At 43.1% G+C, this 22,707-nt stretch overlaps 1 protein-coding gene and 1 long non-coding RNA gene across 4 annotated transcripts in view; one reads left to right on the forward strand and one right to left on the reverse strand.

Annotated features, from left to right (window-relative positions):
- dnm1b (dynamin 1b) overlaps nucleotides 1-14,743 on the reverse strand; it is a 70,694-nt gene extending 55,951 nt beyond the window's left edge. For all 3 annotated transcript variants that reach the window (XM_077231871.1, XM_077231870.1, XM_077231872.1), the window contains exon 1: nucleotides 14,379-14,743. In XM_077231871.1, coding sequence (XP_077087986.1) covers nucleotides 14,379-14,539 — 161 coding nt within the window. In that variant the 5' untranslated portion in view covers nucleotides 14,540-14,743. The remainder of the gene's footprint in view (nucleotides 1-14,378) is intronic.
- Nucleotides 1-22,707, forward strand: part of LOC143739400 (uncharacterized) — a 119,076-nt gene that overhangs the window by 63,469 nt on the left and 32,900 nt on the right. The window lies entirely within an intron of this gene.

Genomic DNA, 22,707 nt, shown 5'->3' on the forward strand with positions numbered 1-22,707 from the left:
ATGGCAATATCTGGTAAAAAAAAAAAATAGTACAAAGACTGTATCATTTTATAGTTAAATGGCTCTGGGATTAAAAATTGCAGTTTTAATGGGTATCAATGGAGACATTTTCTCCTTAAGGTCCTGAGTGTAACTATTTTGTGTTACTAGTGTATAGTAGATTTAATAAAGGAAATGGGGGTGAAATAGTAAAATTCCAATAAAAATATACACTTGTCCCAAAATGTATGCAGTTGGCATTAAAGGTGCAGTGTGTGATGTGAGGATCAAGGGTCTTAATATATAATATAATAATAGTAATCAGATGATTGTCTCACAAACATAACCAGCACATTTCCCCCCACATAGCAAACCCATAAGCGAGGGAGAAGAACCACATGAAACTATGCAACTATATATTTTTTCTAACAGGGTAGTAAAAAGTTTAGCTGGCTAAATATGAGCTGTTACTGTGGCTGAGTTGGTTAAAGTGTAAAGCCTTGTTTAAACTCGACCCGTCCGCGTGAGCCCAAAGGTGCGCGCGGCAAAAATGAGATGATTGTAACAGCGCGCGCGCTCCGCATTCCCTAGACACCATTTACTACACACAATAGGCTTTTTTTCTCTGATTTTGAAAACTCTTCGCGATCGACTTAAAATGCTTCCAAGATCGACTTGTCGACGGCGATCAACGGGTTGGTGATTCCTGTAACATACTGTTTTACGGTAAATGACAAGAGTACTAATCAGCTGTCTCACGAACGTAACCAGCACATTTATCCCCACATAGCAAAGCCATAACACAGCGAGGGAGAAGAACTAAGTTACATGAAACAATCCAACTAAATACTTTACACCACTGACAAGGGAAAAGTCACTACTCACGCTGTTTATGGCTAGCTTCTAGCTTTCTGCGGCTTCTCTTTCAAGGTAGTGACGAAACGCGCTCTGTAGCGCTGTTTGTTCGCGTCTGGCTACGGTAGAAACATGACGTCACAATATGTCGACCTTCATTGAAGGGGGTGCCCGCGGTTATGTAGATATAAATGTCTCGTTCTAAGGTAGTAAAAACATTACGGTTTATTAATTAAGTTCTTTATACACCACTGAAAACATAGTTATGGTTGTCATATTGCATTTCTGTTAATAGAAACTCAAAATTTTTACACATTGCACCTTTAACACAGGCAAAATATTAATACAAAAAAATGAAAAAGACAAAAATGTCCTTAAGGGTCACATATACTTTTGCAGTGCTGAAACTGCAATCTAGCCAGGTAACCCATTTCATGCCAAACAATTGTCCTTGTACAGTATTATGATGTTCACCTTTAAGCATTGTACTGCCAGTCAATGGATCTGTTATTTAACTGACAAGCTTGACAGACACCTTAGTGCCGCAGAGCTCACAGTGTAGCAGGAACATTAACACTGGACCTGCAGAATAACAATGAAGATCTACGAGACAGCAACAAACAACACAACATTAGTTAGACTTAATAGCATCTAAGTCACTGCTAGTGATATGAATCTATAAATGTTTTAGGGTGTGTATAGGCAAATCTAGAGCATACAAAGCTCACAGTGTTATGACTCAGTGCCAGTGATATTGCTGCTGCCCATATCATCCCTCTGTTTTACAAATGCAAACACAGGGATGCGAAATTTAGGGTCTTTTGCTGTTTAAAAATCTTAAACTAGCCTAAGGTGGTGTCCTTTTGAGTGGAACACAATCCTGCGTCTTAGTGATGACGCTATGAGAACGCTTCCACTTCATCCGGTGTCCAAACACGGCAATCTTTCTGGCTGAATGTATGAATGTCTTGTCGTGATGTAGCGTAGCGCCTCATCATTCTATAAATAGATGCCAGAAACAGCTTATTTGTCTTCAGAAGCCACATGTTTTTTGAGCACGTGTCTGCAATCCTCTATTGTGTTGTGTGTCTGTGAAATCAGTCAGGGGTTATTCTGTACAATGGTAGGGTTGAGTTGCAGAAAGCGTGTGACGCCATATCAGGGAAAGTACAGTAAGACCATATAAAGAGACCAATATGCTCAATGAAGACCAGGAGTCAAATTTGACGTTCAATAAGTTGACAGTTGACTCACAGGGAAGAGCAGAAGCCAAAGCATGACCTCTCGAGCCCTCCCTCGTAAGGACAGGAGGGCAGGGAGATCCGAGCAGTTCAGGCTGCCTAAGGGGAGATCCGATTTAAGAGAAGTGATCTTTTACAATGGCAGTCAAAAAAAGTCCTGACGCTTCGGGCCCGATCTAGTTCAGTTTGCTTCCCGTCCACCTCGTATCCAAGGCATGGTGGTAACAAAAGTGTGCCAGGAAGGAGACAAAATATTCCTCAAAGAGGAACTGTGCACGCTTCTGGCAAAAGATGCAATAGAACATGTACCCCTGCCAGAAAGAGACACAGGGTTTTACCGTTGGTATTTTAAAGTACCCATAAAAGATAAGGGTTTGCATTCAATTTTAGATATACAGGGCCTATATACAGGATATATTTGGCCTACTCTTCGGACATACAGGTTCAAGATGCAAACTGTGAAACTAATAGAGCCACAAATTTAAGGATTGGTTTGTGACTATAGATCTAAAGGACGGATTCTTTCGAATCAAGATCTTGCCAGAACACAGAAGGTTTCTCAGAAAGTTTCTTTCAGGAGCAAAGCTTACTAATATAGAGTACTTCCTTTTGGCCTAGCTCTGTCCCCATGTATGTTCACCTATGCTGTGGTCCATGAATGCCGCTCTGGCTCCTCTGTGACCTCAGGGCATCCATCTACTCAACTATATCAATGAATGATTGATATTAGCCCAGTCGGAAGAGCTAGTGGCATGACATTGAGATGTCGTGCATGCTCATGAAGCATTTTGGGGCTCAGCTTGAATCTCAAGAAAAGAGTGTGCTTTCTCTAAAACAAAGAAACCACCTTTTTATGGAACCACTTTTTGGGGGATTTTACCACGATACAGGCACATCGGTCTCCTGCATGTGTAAATTCAATCCTAACCACTGCTAGAGACATCAAGCTAGTCCAACAGCTTTCCATTCTGCTAATTCAAAGGCTGCTAGGTATTATGGCAGCAGCAGCCAACATTATTACTTTGGGTCTACTGAACATAAGACCTCGTCAATTCTGACTCAAAAGCAGAGGTTTCCATCTTCTGAATCATGCTTCCAGAGTCGTAAAAGCCACGCACAGTGGACATCACGCTCTTCAGCTTTGAAAGACACCAGGATTCCTCAACAGAGGCCTGGAACTAGGGGGGGGGGGGGTGATGGATGTCTCTCTCACAGGCTGAGGTGCGGTTCTCGTTGGCCGAATAGCCTGTGAAATGCATTCATTGAGTAGCACATCTAGCATTGGAGTACTGATGCTATCACGCTCTCTACGAGGCGTGTGGTATGGCTTTGCTTCTAGAGGTCAGGGCTAACTCCACTAGAAGTATGGCCTCTTCCAAGGCACTTGCTAGGGGTATAATACTTGTATGTGTATGTGCTGCAGCAGGTTGGTCCTCTCCGCACACATTTATCAGGTTTTATATATTAGAAACTGATTCAAACACGGGTTCTCGAGTCCTTCAGGGTTGATCCAAGTCAGAGTCGGCACCCAACAAAGGTCCCTTGTGTGTAGGCTGTTCCCAGGGAGTGGTGTATATAAGTTCCCATAGCATCAATTAGGTCTGTCATGATATCAGATTTTTCTGATACACGGTTATCGTGGCCAAAAGAATTGACGATAAATCGCGATATCTATAGAAATTCTGAATTTTTTTTAAATTAATAATGCAGTCAAACAGAAATGAAAAAGAAATGATATTTTATAGTATTATATACGGTGATAAAGTCTATGTCGATTGGCATTGCAATATAAATATACATTATCTTTATGAAAATACCCCATTACTCAAATCTTTCTGTGCAAGGGCACCTTTGAGCATCGAGAATGAATGAAACATAAATTAAATGTGAGAGTGTGGCGAGCAGGACGAGGCCGAGGGACGTATTTTTTACGTACCTATGTTAACAGGTTAGGGCTTTTGCACTGCACGCAGGTGCGGTCCGGCGATCTGTTACAGGTGCGGTGTGTATACAGCAGTGCAGCGATCGTTTCCGCACTGAGTCTATTTTTGCTGTGCTGCACCGCACTGAATTAAAGTGACAGCGCATTGTTCATATTAAAATAGACATAGATTGACAAGAAACTGTAATAATTTCATCATATACGCATAATTAAATTTAATGGGTTCTACAGTTACTAAATTACAGGGTCAAGAAAAAAAAAGTATGATTATAGTCCCAAAGGTGGCATAATACATATATTGGGGAGGGGGTGGGGGGGGAAATGTCATGGCTAAAGAGGCTGGCTGTTCACAGAGCTCTGTGTCCAAGCACATTAATAGAGAGGCGAAGGGAAGGAAAAGATTTGGTAGAAAAAAGTGTACAAGTAATAGGGATAACCGCACCCTGGAGAGGATTGTGAAACAAAACCCATTCAAAAATGTGGGGGAGATTCACAAAGAGTGGACTGCAGCTGGAGTCAGTGCTTCAAGAACCACCACGCACAGACGTATGCAAGACATGGGTTTCAGCTGTCGCATTCCTTGTGTCAAGCCACTCTTGAACAAGACACAGCGTCAAAAGCATCTCGCCTGGGCTGAAGACAAAAAAGACTGGACTGCTGCTGAGTGGTCCAAAGTTATGTTCTCTGATGAAAGTAAATTTTGCATTTCCTTTGGAAATCAAGGTCCCAGAGTCTGGAGGAATAGAGGAGAGGCACATAATCCACGTTGCTTGAAGTCCAGTGTAAAGTTTCCACAGTCAGTGATGGTTTGGGGTGCCATGCCATCTGCTGGTGCTGGCCCACTGTGTTTTCTGAGGTCCAAGGTCAACGCAGCCATCTACCAGGAAGTTTTAGAGCACTTCATGCTTCCTGCGTACCAACTTTATGGAGATGCAGATTTTATTGTCCAATAGGACTTGGCACCTGCACACAGTGCCAAAGCTACCAGTACCTGGTTTAAGGACCATGGTACCCCTGTTCTTAATTGGCCAGCAAATTCACCTGACCTTAACCCTATAGAAAATCTATGGGGTATTGTGAAGGGCAAACACGATACGCCAGACCCAACAATGCAGAAGAGCTGAAGGCCACTATTACCCCTTTTCCACCAAAAAAGAACTGGTTCGGACCTGGTGCTGGTTCAAAGTTGGTTCGGAGTTGGTTCAACTTGCGAACCTTCTCGGAACCTGTTTGTTTTTCCACTGACTAGAGCGCCCAGCGAACGACGTCGTTACGTCACTGTGTACGTCGCCATACATCTTAGCTAGAAACGCTTGCAAACCTACAACATTACTTTGGGATTATCTCTAACTCGTGAACCAAAAAGGCTTTAAAAACAATTGAAATATGTAAGTCTTTTAACCTTTTCCTTTGATATGTCATCTTTTCTGATTAGTTATGTACCCCTGTCTAGTGTCTTTTTTTTCTGTCCATTTATTTGTTCTATATTGTGACTGTTTTCTTCTTTGCTTACATAATGTTTTCAATAAAAAAACCTAGAAACGCTTGCGCCAACTTCAAGCATAACAATTACAATGGCGGACTACATTGTGTTTCTGCAAATGTTTCTCCTGGCTTTGCGATCCTATATTATGGTCAGAAAAGATGTTTAGAACACATCTAAACCCGCCCCCAGCCCCCGACGTAAGCATGACGTGGTAAAAGAACGCTTCTAGTCCAGCAAAGAGTTGGTGTTCTTTGGCTGTCAAAACGCAAAGGACTGGTTCGCGCGCAGGCACCGGCTCCGAACCAGCTCTCAAAATGCTTTGGTGGAAAAGGGGTAAATCAGAGCACACCTGGGCTCTCGTAACACCTGAGTAGTGCCACAGACTGATCGACTCCATGCCATGCCGCATTGCTGCAGTAATTCAGGCAAAAGGAGCCCCAACTAAATATTGAGTTCTGTACATGCTCATACGTTTCATGTTCATACTTTTCAGTTGGCCAACATTTCTTAAAAGCCTTTTTTTGTATTGGTCTTAAGTAATATTCTAATTTTCGGAGATGCTGAATTTGGGATTTTCATTAGTTGTCTGTTTTAATCATCACAATTAAATGAAATAAACATTTGTAATATATCAGTCTGTGTGTAATGAATGAATATAATATCCAAATTTCACTTTTTGAGTGGAATTACTGAAATAAATAAACTTTTTGATGATATTCTAATTATATGACCAGCACCTGTATGTGTGAAACGGGCGTCACAGTCGTCCTCCTTGAGAGCTGCGAGACCGGTGCGTCTCACAGGTGTCATTCATTAACACTCACGCCACCGGCATCGTGCTTTTCTCTCAAGTCCCTCGGCCTCGTCCTGCTCGCCACAGGGAGTTTAGCGCTCCATACTGCTCACATCATCCAATTTGGGGTCAAAAAAAGAAGAAAAAAAGGCTGCTTTCTAAAGATATTTGAAGTAAATGTAGGATAATCCATGTTTCTATCCAAATGAGCACACTTTTGGATTAAAGCCAGAGGGATGTAAATATAATAACACAGAGAAAGGCGTCAGAGGTTAACAGGTAAATGTAACATTTCCTGTTTCAGGACTAGCAAAATAATGGCAACTTACTCTCTGTACAGTGGCCAAATCTGAAAGATAACGGCGGCGGAGGTGGGTGAAGAGGTTGGTTGTTTTGCCCCCTTTTGCTCTCACAGTTAACGTGTCATTTTAGTGGAATTCAAAAAACTTCCACACTGGCAGGATAACTTTCTTTGAGTGCGGGTAGAGTGTCTCGTCTGTCATATCCGATGACTGCGTACTGTGACTACTAGGGTTTTATGACAAATGGCAACCAGCCTATAATATTATCATGCCTGTAGCCTACTAATCATTTGTAATATCATGGTTATCGTCAATTCTCTCTGGTTACATATGTAAATTGGTTCTCTGAGAGGGGAACGAGACGCTGTGTCGCCGTTGCCACGGCCCGGTTATGCCTGTGTGTCTTCTTCAGACACATTGAATCTGTCAACAGTCAACACACATTTCTGGAATCTATTTCTGGACTCTGTGACACGATACACTACCCCACAACGTCCATATGTTCAGCCATGCTTTTGTTCAGCAAAGATTCATTTAATTGATAGAAAGTGACAGTAAAGACATTAATGTTACAAGCTATTTCTATTTCATTTCAACATTCTATTTAATATCTGAACTTTAAGTTTTGTGCTATTGCTAATTTGCTTATTTATTCTTATTGTATTACTGACTTTTAAAAATGTTTGAAATTTCTATTAGTTAATCTAGGACATTAGTGTCACGTTGCACACACGGGAAACAGAGAGATCCAATTTGCAGTATTTATTAGGGTAATCCAAAAACATAAATCCAGTCCAGGCAGGGGTCAAAACCAACGTAGCAATCCAAAAACATAAAACAATAAACAAACTAGCACAAAGCAGAACAGACCTCAAAAGTGACGTGATGAATAACAACGACTCCGTGACAAACACTAAAACAGAAAGGGTATATATACACTCAAACTAACAAGGTGATGGGAAACAGCTGAGTGCAATGAACTGATGAGTGACAGACAGAATGCTGGGAAATGAAGTCAAACGTGAAAGACACCGTGAGAACGAGGACCTCTAGTGGCAACCCAGGGAACACAAACCAGACACTGTGACATAAACCCCCCTCTACGGAGCGGCTACCAGACGCTCCAAGACCCACAAAAAACAAACAAAACAAGAGGCCAGGAGGGAGGTGGAACGGTGGAGGATCAGGGGGAGGGATGGGGGGCCAGGTCCATGGAAGGGAACAGAAACAGGGGGGGATGGTTTAGCCAGCGGCCAGGGCGAAGCAGACGGTCCATCGGGCGGCCAGGGCGAAGCACACAGTCCATCGGGCGGCCAGGTCGAAGCAGACAGTCCATCGGGTGGCCAGGGCGAAGCAGACAGTCCATCGGGTGGCCAGGGCGAAGCAGACAGTTCATCGGGCGGCCAGGGCGAAGCTGACAGTCCATCGGGCGGCCAGGGCGAAGTTGACAGTCCATCGGGCAGGCCAGGGCGAAGCTGACAGTCCATCGGGCGGCCAGGGCGAAGCTGACAGTCCATCGGGCGGCCAGGGCGAAGCTGACAGTCCATCGTGTGGCCAGGGCGAAGCAGACAGTCCATCGGGCGGCCAGGGCGAAGCAGACAGTCCATCGGGCGGCCAGGGCGAAGCAGACGACCCATCGGGCGGCCAGGGCGGTGAAGACCCCTCGGGCGACTAGGGCGGTGAAGACCCCTCGGGCGGCCAGGGCGGTGAAGACCCCTCGGGCGGCCAGGGCGGTGAAGACCCCTCGGGCGGCCAGGGCGGTGAAGACCCCTCGGGCGGCCAGGGCGGTGAAGACCAGGGCGAGGGCGACCATGGCACAGGAACAGCAACAGACACCGGCTCATAAACAGACACCGGCTCATGCACTGGAACAGGCACTGGCTTTGGAACAGACATTGGCTCCAGCTCTGGAACAGGCACTGGCTCTGCCTCCGGCTCTGGAACAGGCACTGGCTCTGCCTCCGGCTCTGGAACAGGCACTGGCTCTGCCTCCGGCTCTGGAACAGGCATTGGCTCTGCCTCCGGCTCAGGAACAGGCATTGGCTCTGCCTCCGGCTCAGGAACAGACACTGGCTCTGGAACAGGCACTGGCTCTGTCTCCGGCTCTGGCTCTGGAACAGGCACTGGCTCTGTCTCCGGCTCTGGAACAGGCACTGGCTCTGCCTCTGGAGCAACAGCCACCGGCTCAGGAACTGCAAACACCGGCTCAGGAACAGTCACTAGAACAGAAATAACCACAAGGACAGACACAAACACAGAAACAAGCTCAGGCTCAGGAACAGACACTGGCTCCGGCTCAGGAACAGACACTGGCTCCGGCTCAGGAACAGACACTGGCTCCGGCTCAGGAACAGACACTGGCTCCGGCTCAGGAACAGACACTGGCTCCGGCTCAGGAACAGACACTGGCTCCGGCTCAGGAACAGACACTGGCTCCGGCTCTGGAACAGACACTGGCTCCGGCTCTGGAACAGACACTGGCTCCGGCTCTGGAACAGACACTGGCTCCGGCTCTGGAACAGACACTGGCTCCGGCTCTGGAACAGACACTGGCTCCGGCTCTGGAACAGACACTGGCTCCGGCTCTGGAACAGACACTGGCTCCGGCTCTGGAACAGACACTGGCTCCGGCTCTGGAACAGACACTGGCTCCGGCTCTGGAACAGACACTGGCTCCGGCTCTGGAACAGACACTGGCTCCGGCTCTGGAACAGACACTGGCTCCGGCTCTGGAACAGACACTGGCTCCGGCTCTGGAACAGACACTGGCTCCGGCTCTGGAACAGACACTGGCTCCGGCTCTGGAACAGACACTGGCTCCGGCTCTGGAACAGACACTGGCTCCGGCTCTGGAACAGACACTGGCTCCGGCTCTGGAACAGACACTGGCTCCGGCTCTGGAACAGACACTGGCTCCGGCTCTGGAACAGACACTGGCTCCGGCTCTGGAACAGACACTGGCTCCGGCTCTGGAACAGACACTGGCTCCGGCTCTGGAACAGACACTGGCTCCGGCTCTGGAACAGACACTGGCTCCGGCTCTGGAACAGACACTGGCTCCGGCTCTGGAACAGACACTGGCTCCGGCTCTGGAACCGACACTGGCTCCGGCTCTGGAACCGACACTGGCTCCGGCTCTGGAACCGACACTGGCTCCGGCTCTGGAACCGACACTGGCTCCGGCTCTGGAACAGACACTGGCTCCGGCTCTGGAACAGACACTGGCTCCGGCTCAGGAACAGACACTGGCTCCGGCTCAGGAACAACAGACACTGGCTCCGGCTCAGGAACGGCAGACACTGGCTCCGGCTCAGGAACGGCAGACACTAAAGGTCTGAAGGGCGTCTCCAGGATCCGAGCTAGACGCTCTAAATAGCCGATCAGTGCCCCTCCGGCCACGAGAATGGGCATCTCCCGATCTGTCTCCGACTGGGCAGACGTGGCGTGAGCCGTCTCTGTCTGGGCAGATGTGACCTGAATAGTCTCTGACTGGGCGGACGGGACGTGAACAGTCTCTGACTTGGCAGACGGAGCGTGAACAGTCTTTGACTGGGCAGACGGAGCGTGAACAGTCTCTGACTGGGCAGACGGAACGTGAACAGTCTCTGAATGGGCAGACGGAACGTGAACAGTCTCTGACTGGGCAGACGGGGCGGTCTCTGGCTGGGCAGATGGACTGTGTCTCTTCCTCCTCCTCCGTCCATGAGTGCGAGAGGGCGCTGGGCTGGACGGCGCCAGTGGTGAGAGCTCGAGGCTGGACGGCGCCAGCGGTGAGGGCTCGGGGCTGGACAAAACCAGCGGCGAAGATCCTGTGCTGGGCGGAACCAGCGACGAAGATCTCGTGCTGGGCGGAACCAGCGCCGAGGATCTTGTGCTGGGCAGAACCAGCGGGGAGGATCTTGTGCTGGACGGAGCCCGCAGCGAGGATCCTGTGCTGGGCGGAACCAGCGGCGAGGATCTTATGCTGGGACAGTCAGGCGGCTCCGGATCAGAAAAATCGCCAGGCGGAGGACGGTGTCGTGGAACTTGTCGACCACCTCCTCCCCTGCAACCTCCCCGAGTTCTGGAGAACTTCGCCAGACGAGTCCCCAGAAACGACTCACCATTTCTGATGGAAGATTTCGCTGAAGCCTTAGCCGCTGCGGCTTCCTCAGTCAGTTGGGCCCATAAGGCAAAACATTGATGAACGTTCATACGGGGGGGAATCTCTTCAACCCGCGAATTCCCCCTCTGCTGCCTCCTCTCCTTCTCGGCATTTGGGGAAGATCCACAAAAGTCCATACTGCTGGATCTATTTGTGGACGGAGTCGTTCTGTCACGTTGCACACACGGGAAACAGAGAGATCCAATTTGCAGTATTTATTAGGGTAATCCAAAAACATAAATCCAGTCCAGGCAGGGGTCAAAACCAACGTAGCAATCCAAAAACATAAAACAATAAACAAACTAGCACAAAGCAGAACAGACCTCAAAAGTGACGTGATGAATAACAACAACTCCGTGACAAACACTAAAACAGAAAGGGTATATATACACTCAAACTAACAAGGTGATGGGAAACAGCTGAGTGCAATGAACTGATGAGTGACAGACAGAATGCTGGGAAATGAAGTCAAACGTGAAAGACACCGTGAGAACGAGGACCTCTAGTGGCAACCCAGGGAACACAAACCAGACACTGTGACAATTAGTTAGTTGCTGCTGATTATTTTTTGTCAGGGTATTCAGCTGCAACCGAATGTTTTGCAAAAAGACAGAATAAATGTGTTTAATATCTAAATGTTTGACTTTAATTTATTACTTATTTTTTTTACCATATTGGAATTGAAGCTGGAAATCGATAAGAATTGGAATTGATAAGCAGAATCGGAATTGGAAATGGAATTGCTAAAATTCTAACGACACCCCTGCTGCCGTCCATACACTTTTAATGCAAAAAAATAAGGAAGAAGAAGAAGATCATTACAAACACACTAGGGTAATTGTGTGGCCTCTTGGTTCATGGCATAATAGTAACTAAATCAAGACAGAGCCACCTCCACATATTTTTAAAGTACTGTCCTTGGTCCTGAAAACAAGCAGAGCTCATCAGGCTAAGCGCCAGACACATTAAAGATGCTGTTACGAGATAAAGGATGTTAATAAGTAAACCTGTTTAAGAAGCCTGAGGCAGATTTAGGCTTAGGCAGAATAAGACATGCAATAAGAGACCAAGAATCCAATTCTCTGACTAACCTTTTAATATTAACGTACTCATTTGGGTCAATAAGTTATGTATTTAAAAGGAATTAATACTTTTTATTCAGCAAGAATTCATTACGCTGATTAAATGTTACAGTAAAGACTTTGCTACAAATATATATTATTATATATTCATCAAATAATTCTGAAAATGAATCACAAAAATATTAACTGTTATTATAATATTTCACAATATAACTCTTTTATTACCTTTTTGCTCAAATAAATGAAGCATTGGTGAAAGATTTAAAAAATCTTACTGGCCCCAAACTTTTGAACATTTATTTATTTATTTATTTATTTACATACCAGCAACATTATGCTTAATTATGAAAAATAGCTATTTCAGTTTCAACACAATTTTAATCTTAAACAATATAAAGAGACAGTTCACATAAGATTCAAATTTTGTCATAATTTAGGTCTGACTCTGTCAGGGTTCTGTCAGTCTGGTTTATTCTTGGTTTTGTGACAGAGCCCTGACACTCCTGTATTGTCTTTTCTTTGTGTGAGCGTGCGGTTTGGAGTGTGGTCGAGCTGTGCGCTCTTTTTGTGCCTTGTTTCTTGTTCAGAGTGTGGTGTTCGGATCCCGGCACTCATGTCTAGTTTGAATTTGGTTCCGCGTTGGGGTTCGGACACTCATGCTCCATGTTTTGTCTCTCGTGTGAGCACATGGGTTGTGTGTTTATTCACTCGCCGTGCGCTCTTGTCTCGTGTTTTGTGAGTGGTTTGTTTTCATGTTTGTTTCTTTGTGCCATTTGCTCTCCTGTCTATTGTCTTAACCCCGCACATCTGATTATTGGTTAACTTTCCCCACCTGACCTCTGTGTACCCCTGGTATTAAGATGCGTTTTGGTCATTTGGATCCCAAGTGGAGGATGCCAAATACAAGTGTAAACTGGGTTTAAAACTGGGTTTTGAGCTTGTCCACTTTCAACCACTTCCAGAAGTAGTTTAAAATGCATTAGATCAGATTGATTTCGTAGTGTAAACGCTCATGTGGTCGAATTTGTTTAAAAAGCCACAAAAAACACCTTCTCTCCGCCTGCTGACATGATTTAAACTTTGTCGGCTAAATACCCAAATTTGGTTTGAAGTCAGATGAAAATCGTACCAAGCACAACGTTCTCTCACCATTCCATTGTCTTGAGACCATGAGAGCTGCTGCTCTCCGTATGTTTTTTTTTTATCGTGTCCTTTCGCATTCATATGTCAATTGTGTGAGCTTATTTTGTCCATAAGATCAAAAGAAAACATACATTAACCTTCCCTCAAAGAAATCAGGACAGAAGTGGTTGAAAGGGGACAAAAGAGATGAATTAAAACACCAGGTGTAAACGGGTATGTGTCTCCCTCATCTACGTGATATCTGATTGACCAAAACGCATCTTAATGCCAGGTGTAAACAGGGCCTAAGGTACCCTCATGTGTCATTATCCTGACAAGTCTCTCTTCCTGTCTTGTTTTCCCCACGGGGTAGATTTTGTTTGTTTTTGATTTATTTGTATTAATAAAAAACCCAGAGCTCTGCATTTGAGTCCTCGCCTCATCCTTCACCAAACCCTGATATACACAGTCTAATGTTGTTCTATGACTTTCTTCCACAGAACACAAAAGCGTAATGACAACTTCAATCACCATTCACTTTCATTGTATAAAGAAAAGAAAGAAAAAAATGCAATCACCACAAGTTTAGAACAACACGGTGGTTTGTAAACAATATCAGAATGTTCATCTTGGGTGAACTATCACTCTAAAGGATTGTTATTTGGTCCTAATAATATTGGTTCCAATTTATGCACAAAATTTCAGAAAACAAAAAGCAGGGAACTGGCCCTATGGCCTATGTGACCGGTGAACATTAAACCTTGGACTTAGGTCCCTTTTATCCCGGCGGCCTCTGAATGCCTTTATATCTTATTTATCTTCAACCAAATCATGAAAATCTAATGGAAACATAATAACATTATCTTAGGTATATACTATATAATTAGCTGTTACTCTAGCCCGTATTTCAAAACACGAAGATGATTTCTCTTCCTAATATACATAAGCTCGCTCGCACATATGATGTCCAAGAATGCTGTTGTATGGTGAAGATAGACAGCTCGCTAGTATGATGCCCTCGCGAGGACACACACGTCAGCCATGAGCATCAGTCACTCTCCTTCACGAGGCTGCTGCCAAAAGCGGTTGTCCATGTCGAGAGACTGAGTTAAGTTTGCATGTTTTACCTTAAGTTTTACATTAAGTAAATCATGGTAAAATAAATGTATTTTGTCAGTTAAGCATCAATGTATAACAATTTCTCCTGTTTTATAAGCGTAACCTGCAAACAGATGAGCTCCTCCTCACTGTCATTGATAATATTGTCTCTATATTATTCTAAATAAACATTGGTTTTGGTGCACATGCATTATAGCCTTAGTGATAACTGAAAATGCTTGTGTCCCGTTCAAGAGCAATTAATGATACAGGGATAGTGGATGTCACAATGGATGTAGAGTGATGCTGTCCATCTATGTCATCAGTCACTTACTTCCCAACGAAGTTCTCCAATACCGAGCTTTTCCCAGCACTCTGGCCACCGACCACCGCGATCTGAGGAAGATCCATGTTGGCATTTTGTCCGATGGCAGAGAAAGCATCCTGCAGTCTGTTTACCAGAGGAATCAAGTCCTCCATTCCCCGATTGCCCATCGTGTGAGATAATAATAGGCTCTATTTCACAGTGACTAAAAATTATGTAGGCTAATTTACCCTGAACTGAGACCTAATTTGCAGGCCTCGCAATATCTAAAAGCTGTCCTTTGCGGCGTTGCCTTTAATTTTCCAGGCACCTTGGCGAATGGACATACGTCCTCTTTACGCGCTGCTCCCTGCCTGTTCTTTTCACCATTATCTGCGGGAGCGATGCGGTGATGATGTGGTGGATGCTGCGACTCCTTCTCCACCCACCGGGGGCGCGTTTGAAATTATCGTTCCAATGTTTGTGATAATTTCACAAGACTTTCTGTGAAAAGTATAATTTTCAGTTTGATTATAAGCAATATCAAGGTTTTGAATTGTATTCCACTTTCCACATAGCAAACTGCCTTTGCTCTGTTGGTTAGAAACACAGTGTCAATGTAACTGAATAAGCTCTTCATCTACAATCTTTATAAATAAATGGAGTGAATTTTGTCATTAATAGTTTTCCAAACAAATGAATACGAACTTTATTAACCCAAGACACATTTCCAAATTCGAAATAGTCGAAATGATGTGACTCAATTTTTTTGCCCAAGAGATATATTAATAAATTAAGAACTTCGTACAGTCATGGTCAGAATTAATGGCACCCCTGGTAAATATGATCAAAAATGGCTGTAAAAAATAAATCTTCATTGTTTATCCTTTTGATCTTTAATTTAAAAAAAAAAAAAAGCGAAAATCTAACCTTTCAGTGAAGTAAAAGAATTGAAAGTGGGGGGTAAATCACATTATGAAATAAATGCTTTTCTCTAAAACACGCTGGCCTTAATTATTGGCTCCCTGGTATTAAATACTTTTTGTAGCCTCCTTTTGCCAAGATAAAAGCACTGAGTTTTCTTATATAATGCCTGATGAGTTTGGAGAACAACTGCCAAGAGATCAGAGACCATTCCTCCATACAGAATCTCTCCAGATCCTTCAAATTCATTTTCTATAGGGTTCAGTTTAGGGGATTGGGACTGTCATGGCAGAAGCTTCATTTTGTGCTCAGTTACACATTTATGTATTGATTTTGATTTTTCTTTTGGACCATTGTCCTGATGGAAGATCCAACCACGGCCCATTATAAGATTTCTAGCAGAGGCAGTCAGGTTTGGATTTTTTATCTGTTGATATTTGCTAGAATCCATAATACCATGTATCTGAACAAGATGTCCAGGACCTCCAGCAAAAAAATAGGCCCACAAAAAGATCCAACAGTATATTTAACCATAGGCATGGGGTACTTTTTATCCCTGTTTGCACCAAACACACCTGGTGGGTTTGCTGCCAAAAAGCCCTTTTTTCGTTTCATCTGACCATAGAATCAAGTCCCTTTTGAAGTTCCAGTCATGTCTGACAACTGAATATGCTGGAGTTTGTTTTTGGAGGAGCGAGGAGGATTTTTCTTGAAACCCTTCCAAACGATGTGGGGATGTAGGGGTTGTTTGATATATTTTGTTTAGGCTTTCTGACCCCCAAGACCAAGTAATCTCTGCAATTCTCCATCTGTGATCCTTGAAGAGTCTTTGGCCACTCAAACTTTCCTCTTCACCGTGCATTTAGGCAATATAGACACACGTCCTCTTCCTGGCAAATTCGTAACATCTTTAGTTAATTGGAACTTCTAAATTATTGCCCTGATTGTCAAGTTGGGGATTTTCAATTCTTTAGCTATTTTCTTACAGCCATTTTCTATTTTGTAATGCTCAACAATCCTTTGATGCACATCAGAACTATATTCTTTGGTTTTACAGATTGTGATGGATGATTAAGGGAATTTGGCCTTTGTGTTTCCTCATATTTAAACTCCTGTAAAACAAGGAGTCATAGCAAGACAATTTAATGTTCCTAGTCACTCTGTTGTGCTAAAAAAAAGGTAAATATTAATAGGAATATACTTCAGAGATATTTTACATGTAAAAAATTCTAGGGGTGCCAATAATTGTGTCCAACGTGTTTTGTAGAAAAAAACATTTATTTCGTAAAGTGATTTCCCTCCCACTTTCAATTATTTTACTTCAATGAAAGGTTAGATTTTTGAATTTTTTTGAATGAAAGATCAAAAGGATAAACAATGCAGATTTATTTTTTTACAGGCATTTTTGATCATATTTACCAGGAGTGCCATTAATTCTGACCATGACTATATCTTTCCTTTCCTATACCTCCCAAAGGAAGTACACTTTAAAACATTTACCGATACCCATCCTTAGAACTTCTTAGATAGGGGAGACCGGGGACCGTTGCAACACTTTATGCATTTGGCTCTGTTACTCAGAGACGGTTTGGATTAGACAAGCCAATTGGTTATACAATAAACTTATATTAATAGTCTAAACCATTTAAAGATAATTACAGAATCTACATTTTTCACAATTTGTATTTGAATGTAAGGAGTCCGATGTTGCAACTGACCCCGGGCCCGGGGACAGTTGCAACATTGTTTGGGGATGGTTGCAACATGTTACAAATGCAGTATATTACAATATATGTCAGTGTTAGCAAAATGATTATTATCAAAAATGTAAGTTATAAATATAGCTGCGAGCAGCGATTACGGGCCCAAGCCGGTGGCACCGCAACCCCGGCCTAAAGGCACCGGGGTGGCGGTACCGCCGGCTTTGGCCCTTCATCGCTGCTCGCAGCTATATTTATTTATATATATATATATATATATATATATATATAAAAAGCCGGTGGCACCGCCACCCTGGTGCCTTTAGGGTTATTGTGCACGACGTGACACAAAATATCTGCTGGCTATCTGCCGAACGGCTCTGGTAGTTTCAGCACTGATTATGTTGTAGAAATAGTGCGCTCTGGTTGGTCTGGATTATTCGGGATTTTTTATTTTATACAGAAATAAGTTATTTATAATTCAGATGAGAATAAAGTTAGTGTTGATTAAAATGAAGGAAAACAAATATATTGAACTGAAATATAGCACATTAATTTTAAATTTATTTAGGTTCAATTACCAAACATACAATCTTAATTTAATTTAAAGCAAACAATACATTTAAAAGATATGGGATGTATGCACTTTTTTTTTAATAAAAAAAGATATATATCCAAAAAACAAGGACTTAAAGGGTTAAACTCTTGTCACTGTAACAGACACAATCTCTCTCTCTCTCACACACACACACACACACACACACACACACACACACACACACACACACGTCAAGTCACTTCCATTTTAGGTGCAATATTGAATAAGCAGAAAATTCGGATTTTATGCTCTGAAAATATAAATAAGCATAAAAATTGAATAAGCACTTTTAATATTCTAAACAGAATAAGCACTAGTCGCTAATGAATAAGTACTTGTACTTAATGGAATAGATACTAGTATCTAAAAAATAAGTACTAGTAGCATGAAAATAGAGACTAGTAGGTTAAAATGATAAAATGTTAAAACGGCTTGCCATATTGGCTCAGAGAGAGAGAGAGAGAAAATGACCTTTTAGATACTAGTACCTATTAATAGATACTAGTATTTATTCAATAAATACTAGTACTAAGTCATTAGATACTAGTACCTATTAAATAGATACCAGTACTTATTCATTAGCTACTAATACGTATTCAAAAGAATATCTAAAGAATAAGCACTAGTATCTAAAGAATAGGCACTAGTACTAAAGAATAAGCACTAGTCGCTAATGAATAAGTACTAGTTCTTAATGGAATAGATACTAGTATCTAAAAAAGAAGTACTAGAAGCATGAAAATAGAGACTTGTAGGTTAAAATGATTAAATGTTAAAACGGCTTGCCATATTGTCTCAGAGACAGAGAGAGAGAGAAAATGACCATATTCAAACCAAAATATCTGACTTCCTCTTGGTCTGAGCTAATGACAGTTAATTAGAAAGTTGCCCGGCTTGATCTGAACAATATGCGTACCGAGTTTTATGATTGTAGATAAAACTATAAAACTAACCCTCCCACTTTTGTCAAAAGGTGGCGCTACTGAGTCCCTGCACCACGCCCGTTTCTGAAACTTTGCACATGTCTACTGGCTAATAAATGTGATCTGTCTGTCGAGTTTCATGCAATTTTAAGCAATTTCAGGCATGCTAAGAGTCTCAAAAGCATCCAAAAAGAATATTAAAGTTTGATGCGTTGCCATGGCACCAGTATCTAAGATATCAATAATCCTTTCACAGGTCTACATCTGCCGTGTATTTACATTATACAGATGAAGTTTGAAGCAAATCGGGTTAAAATAAGAGGGTGATTTCAAAGCATTTTGAAAGTGACACACTTCCTGCTGCCAGTTGGTGGCGCTATAACTTTGACTCACAATAGTCACATCCATGTGATCGGCCTCTTACAACGAACACACTGCTGAAGTTTCATTAAGATCAGCTAATGTATGCTGAAGTTATAACACACTTCCTGTTTCACGTTTCTCGCCATAAATTCGTTTCCTCGCCACGGCCAAACCGTTCGAGATATCAAAAATCCCCTCGCAATTTTTCATCCTCAATGTCTTGTCTTCATGCTGACCGAGTTTCGTGGCATTTCTTTGAATTCTCTAGGAGAAGTACTTTAAATTCCATTGCATGCGTTTTACAAACAACCCTAAATAGCCGACTTCCTGTTGGGCTGGGGTAAAAAGTAAGAGCATGAAGTATATATGAACCGATGAGATCTATATGTGTACCGAGTTTCATATTCTTACATACAAGCGTGTTTGATTTATGGACCAAGTTTTCGGACCCCGTTCCAGGGGGCGCTGTCGAGCCCCCCTGCCACGCCCGGGTACCATCTTCACCCCGACCCTGATGGCCGCGGGTTCTGACCCGCTTGCAAAGTTTCAAGAGTTTTCGTGCACGTTAAGAGCCCCAAAAGTGCCCGAATAGTCGTAAGAAAAATAAAAGAGGAGAAAAAAAAAATATATATATATAGCTGCGAGCAGCGATTACGGGCCCAAGCCGGTGGCACCGCAACCCCGGTGCCTTTAGTTACCTAAAGGCACCGGGATGGTGGTGCCACCGGCTTTGGCCCTTCATCGCTGCTCGCAGCTATATTTATATATATATATATATATATATATATATATATAAACAAGCCGCCACCCCGGTGCCTTTAGGGTTATTGTGCACGACGTGCAAAAACATAACCCTGCTTTGACTGTTGTGTGCTGTAGAGCTTGCATCAGTGTGGGCTCTGCAAAAGTGCGCATCGAGGGCATATATCAACCACAAAGTATGCGTGAAAAACCTTCTAAAACCTAAAATGAAAAATGAGACACCCTACAGTCTCATGGATTTAACGGACACATGAAATAACTACACAAGACCGAAAATTCATATGAAGTGTGCCATTTGGGACAGGGCCTATGATCGTGAACCACAATAGCTACATATATGAGATAATTTAAATATAGAATAATTTTTAATGTCGTAGGATTTCACATCTCAATATGTTTTGCAGCACTTAAATGTGTAAATATAGAAGCCCAGTATTTATCTGGAGGTCTTTGTACAGGTTTATAAATGTAATTATATTTTACGCTAATGTGTCCTATGATATGCAATGGAAGTAAATTTTAATGTTTAACATGGGTGTATTCACAACACATAGCATACGATATAATATCTTAAGATTATTTATCATTATGTTGTCTCTGCCTTTTCTTTTTTAATGATATTCAGAACAGAAAAACTAAATGTTCCTTAATTTTAATTAACACTAACTTTATTCTCATCTGAATTATAAATAATTGATTTCCGTATAAAATGATTTCTGCGCCTGCACACACACACACACACCTTGAGAGAGAGGCGCGCCCGATCGAACTGTGTGTGTGTGTGCGTGTGTGAGAGAGAGAGGCGCGGGCGCGATCGAACTGTGTGTGTGTGTATGTGTGTGTGTGTGTGTGTGTGTGTGTGTGTGTGTGTGTGTGTGTGTGTGTGTGTGTGTGTGTGTGTGTGTGTGTGTGTGTGTGTGTGTGTGTGTGTGTGTGTGTGTGTGTGTGTGTGTGTGAATAGTGGAAACATACTCCGTCATTTTCTTTCATACAGGACATCATTCAGACTGCAAACTGTTTACTTATATTTGTGTACACTCGCAATAAAACACAACATCCTCAGTCACATATGTAATATCACCCGAAGAGACCCCCCCCCCCTTCTCACCCTCCCTACACAGACACACACACACACACACACAGAGAGAATGGCAGGGAACACTCTCTCTGTCAGAGAGAGGGAGAGAAAATTCTCAGAATCCACATTCAAACCACAATATCTGACTTTCTGTTGGTCAGAGCTAATAACTGTAAATTAGAAAGTTGTTTGGCTTGAAGAGAACAATATACACGCCAAGTTTTGTAACTGTAGGTAAAACTAACTAAGTTATAACACACTTTATATGTCCTTTTTTAGTCATGAAAATTCATTTCCTCGCCTCCGGCCAAACCGTTCGAGATATCAAAAATCTGTCCGCAATTTATCATCCTCAATGTCTTGACTTCATGCACACCGAGTTTGGCGATGATTGAATGAATTGCCTAGGAGTAGTACTTCAAATTCCACAGCAAGCGTTTTCCAAACAACCCATAATAGCCGATTTCCTGTTGGGCTGGCGTAAAACTTGACCGGGGGAAAGATGTTCGGCCCGATGAGATCTATATGTGTACTGAGTTTCATATTAATTCATGCAAGTGTGTTGGATATATGGACCAAATTGTCGGACCCCTTTCAAGGGGGCGCTGTTGAGCCCCCCTGCCACGCCCGGGTACCAGCTTCAGCCCGGCCCTGATGGCCTTAGGTTCTGACCTGTGTGCAAAATTTCAAGAGTCTTTGAGCATGTTAAGAGCCCCAAAAGCCCCTGAAACCTTGAAATCCATTAAAAGCAATAGACAAATCCCTCACACACAGAGACGGAGAGAGAGGGAGAGAAAATTCTCAGAAACATCCACATTCAAACTAAAATATCTGACTTCCTCTTGGTCTGAGCTAATGACAGTTAATTAGAAAGTTGTCCGGCTTGATCTGAACAATATGCGTACCGAGTTTTATGATTGTAGGTAAAACTATAAAAATAACAAAAGGTCAAAAGGTGGCGCTACTGAGCCCCTGCACCACGCCCGTTTCTGAAACTTTGCACATGTCTACTGGCTAATAAATGTGATGTGTCTATCGAGTTTCATGCAATTTCAAGCATGCTAAGAGTCTCAAAAGCATCAAACAAGAATATTAAAGTTTGATGCGTTGCCATGGCAACATTATCTTAGATATTAAATAATCCTTTCACAGGTCTACATCTGGCGTGTGTTTACATTATACAGATGAAGTTTGAAGCAAATCGGGTAAAAATAAGAGGGTGATTTCAAAGCATTTTGAAAGTGACACACTTCCTGCTGCCAGTTGGTGGCGCTATGACTTTGACTCACAATAGTCACATCCATTTGATCGGCCTCTTACAGCGAACACACTGCTGAAGTTTCATCAAGATCAGTTAATGTATGCTGAAGTTATAACACACTTCCTGTTTCACGTTTCTCGCCATAATTTCGTTTCCTCGCCACGGCCAAACCGCTCGAGATATCAAAAATCCCCTGGCAATTTTTCATCCTCAATGTATTGACTTCATGCTGACCGAGTTTTGTGCCATTTCTTTGAATTCTCTAGGAGAAGTACTTTAAATTCCATTGCATGCGTTTTACAAACAACCCTAAATAGCCGACTTCCTGTTGGGCTGGGGTAAAAAGTAAGAGTATGAAGTATATATGAACCGATGAGATCTATATGTGTACTGAGTTTCATATTCTTACATGCAAGCGTGTTTGATTTATGGACCAAGTTTTCGGACCCCGTTCCAGGGGGCGCTGTCTAGCCCCCCTGCCACGCCCGGGTATCATCTTCAGCCCGACCCTGATGGCCGCGGGTTCTGACCCGCGTGCGAAGTTTCAAGAGTTTTCGGGCACGTTAAGGGCCCCAAAAGTGCCCGAATAGTCGTAAGAAAAAGAAAAGAAAAAAAGAAAAAGAAAAACAAGCCGGTGGCACCGCAACCCCGGTGCCTTTAGTTACCTAAAGGCACCGGGGTGGCGGTGCCGCCGGCTTTGGCCTTCATCGCTGCTCGCAGCTATATTTATATATATATATATATATATAT

This window comes from Siphateles boraxobius, unplaced genomic scaffold (genome assembly GCF_051911475.1).
Source record: "Siphateles boraxobius isolate OS27281-9 unplaced genomic scaffold, OSU_SipBor_1 16, whole genome shotgun sequence".
NCBI lineage: Eukaryota > Metazoa > Chordata > Actinopteri > Cypriniformes > Leuciscidae > Siphateles > Siphateles boraxobius.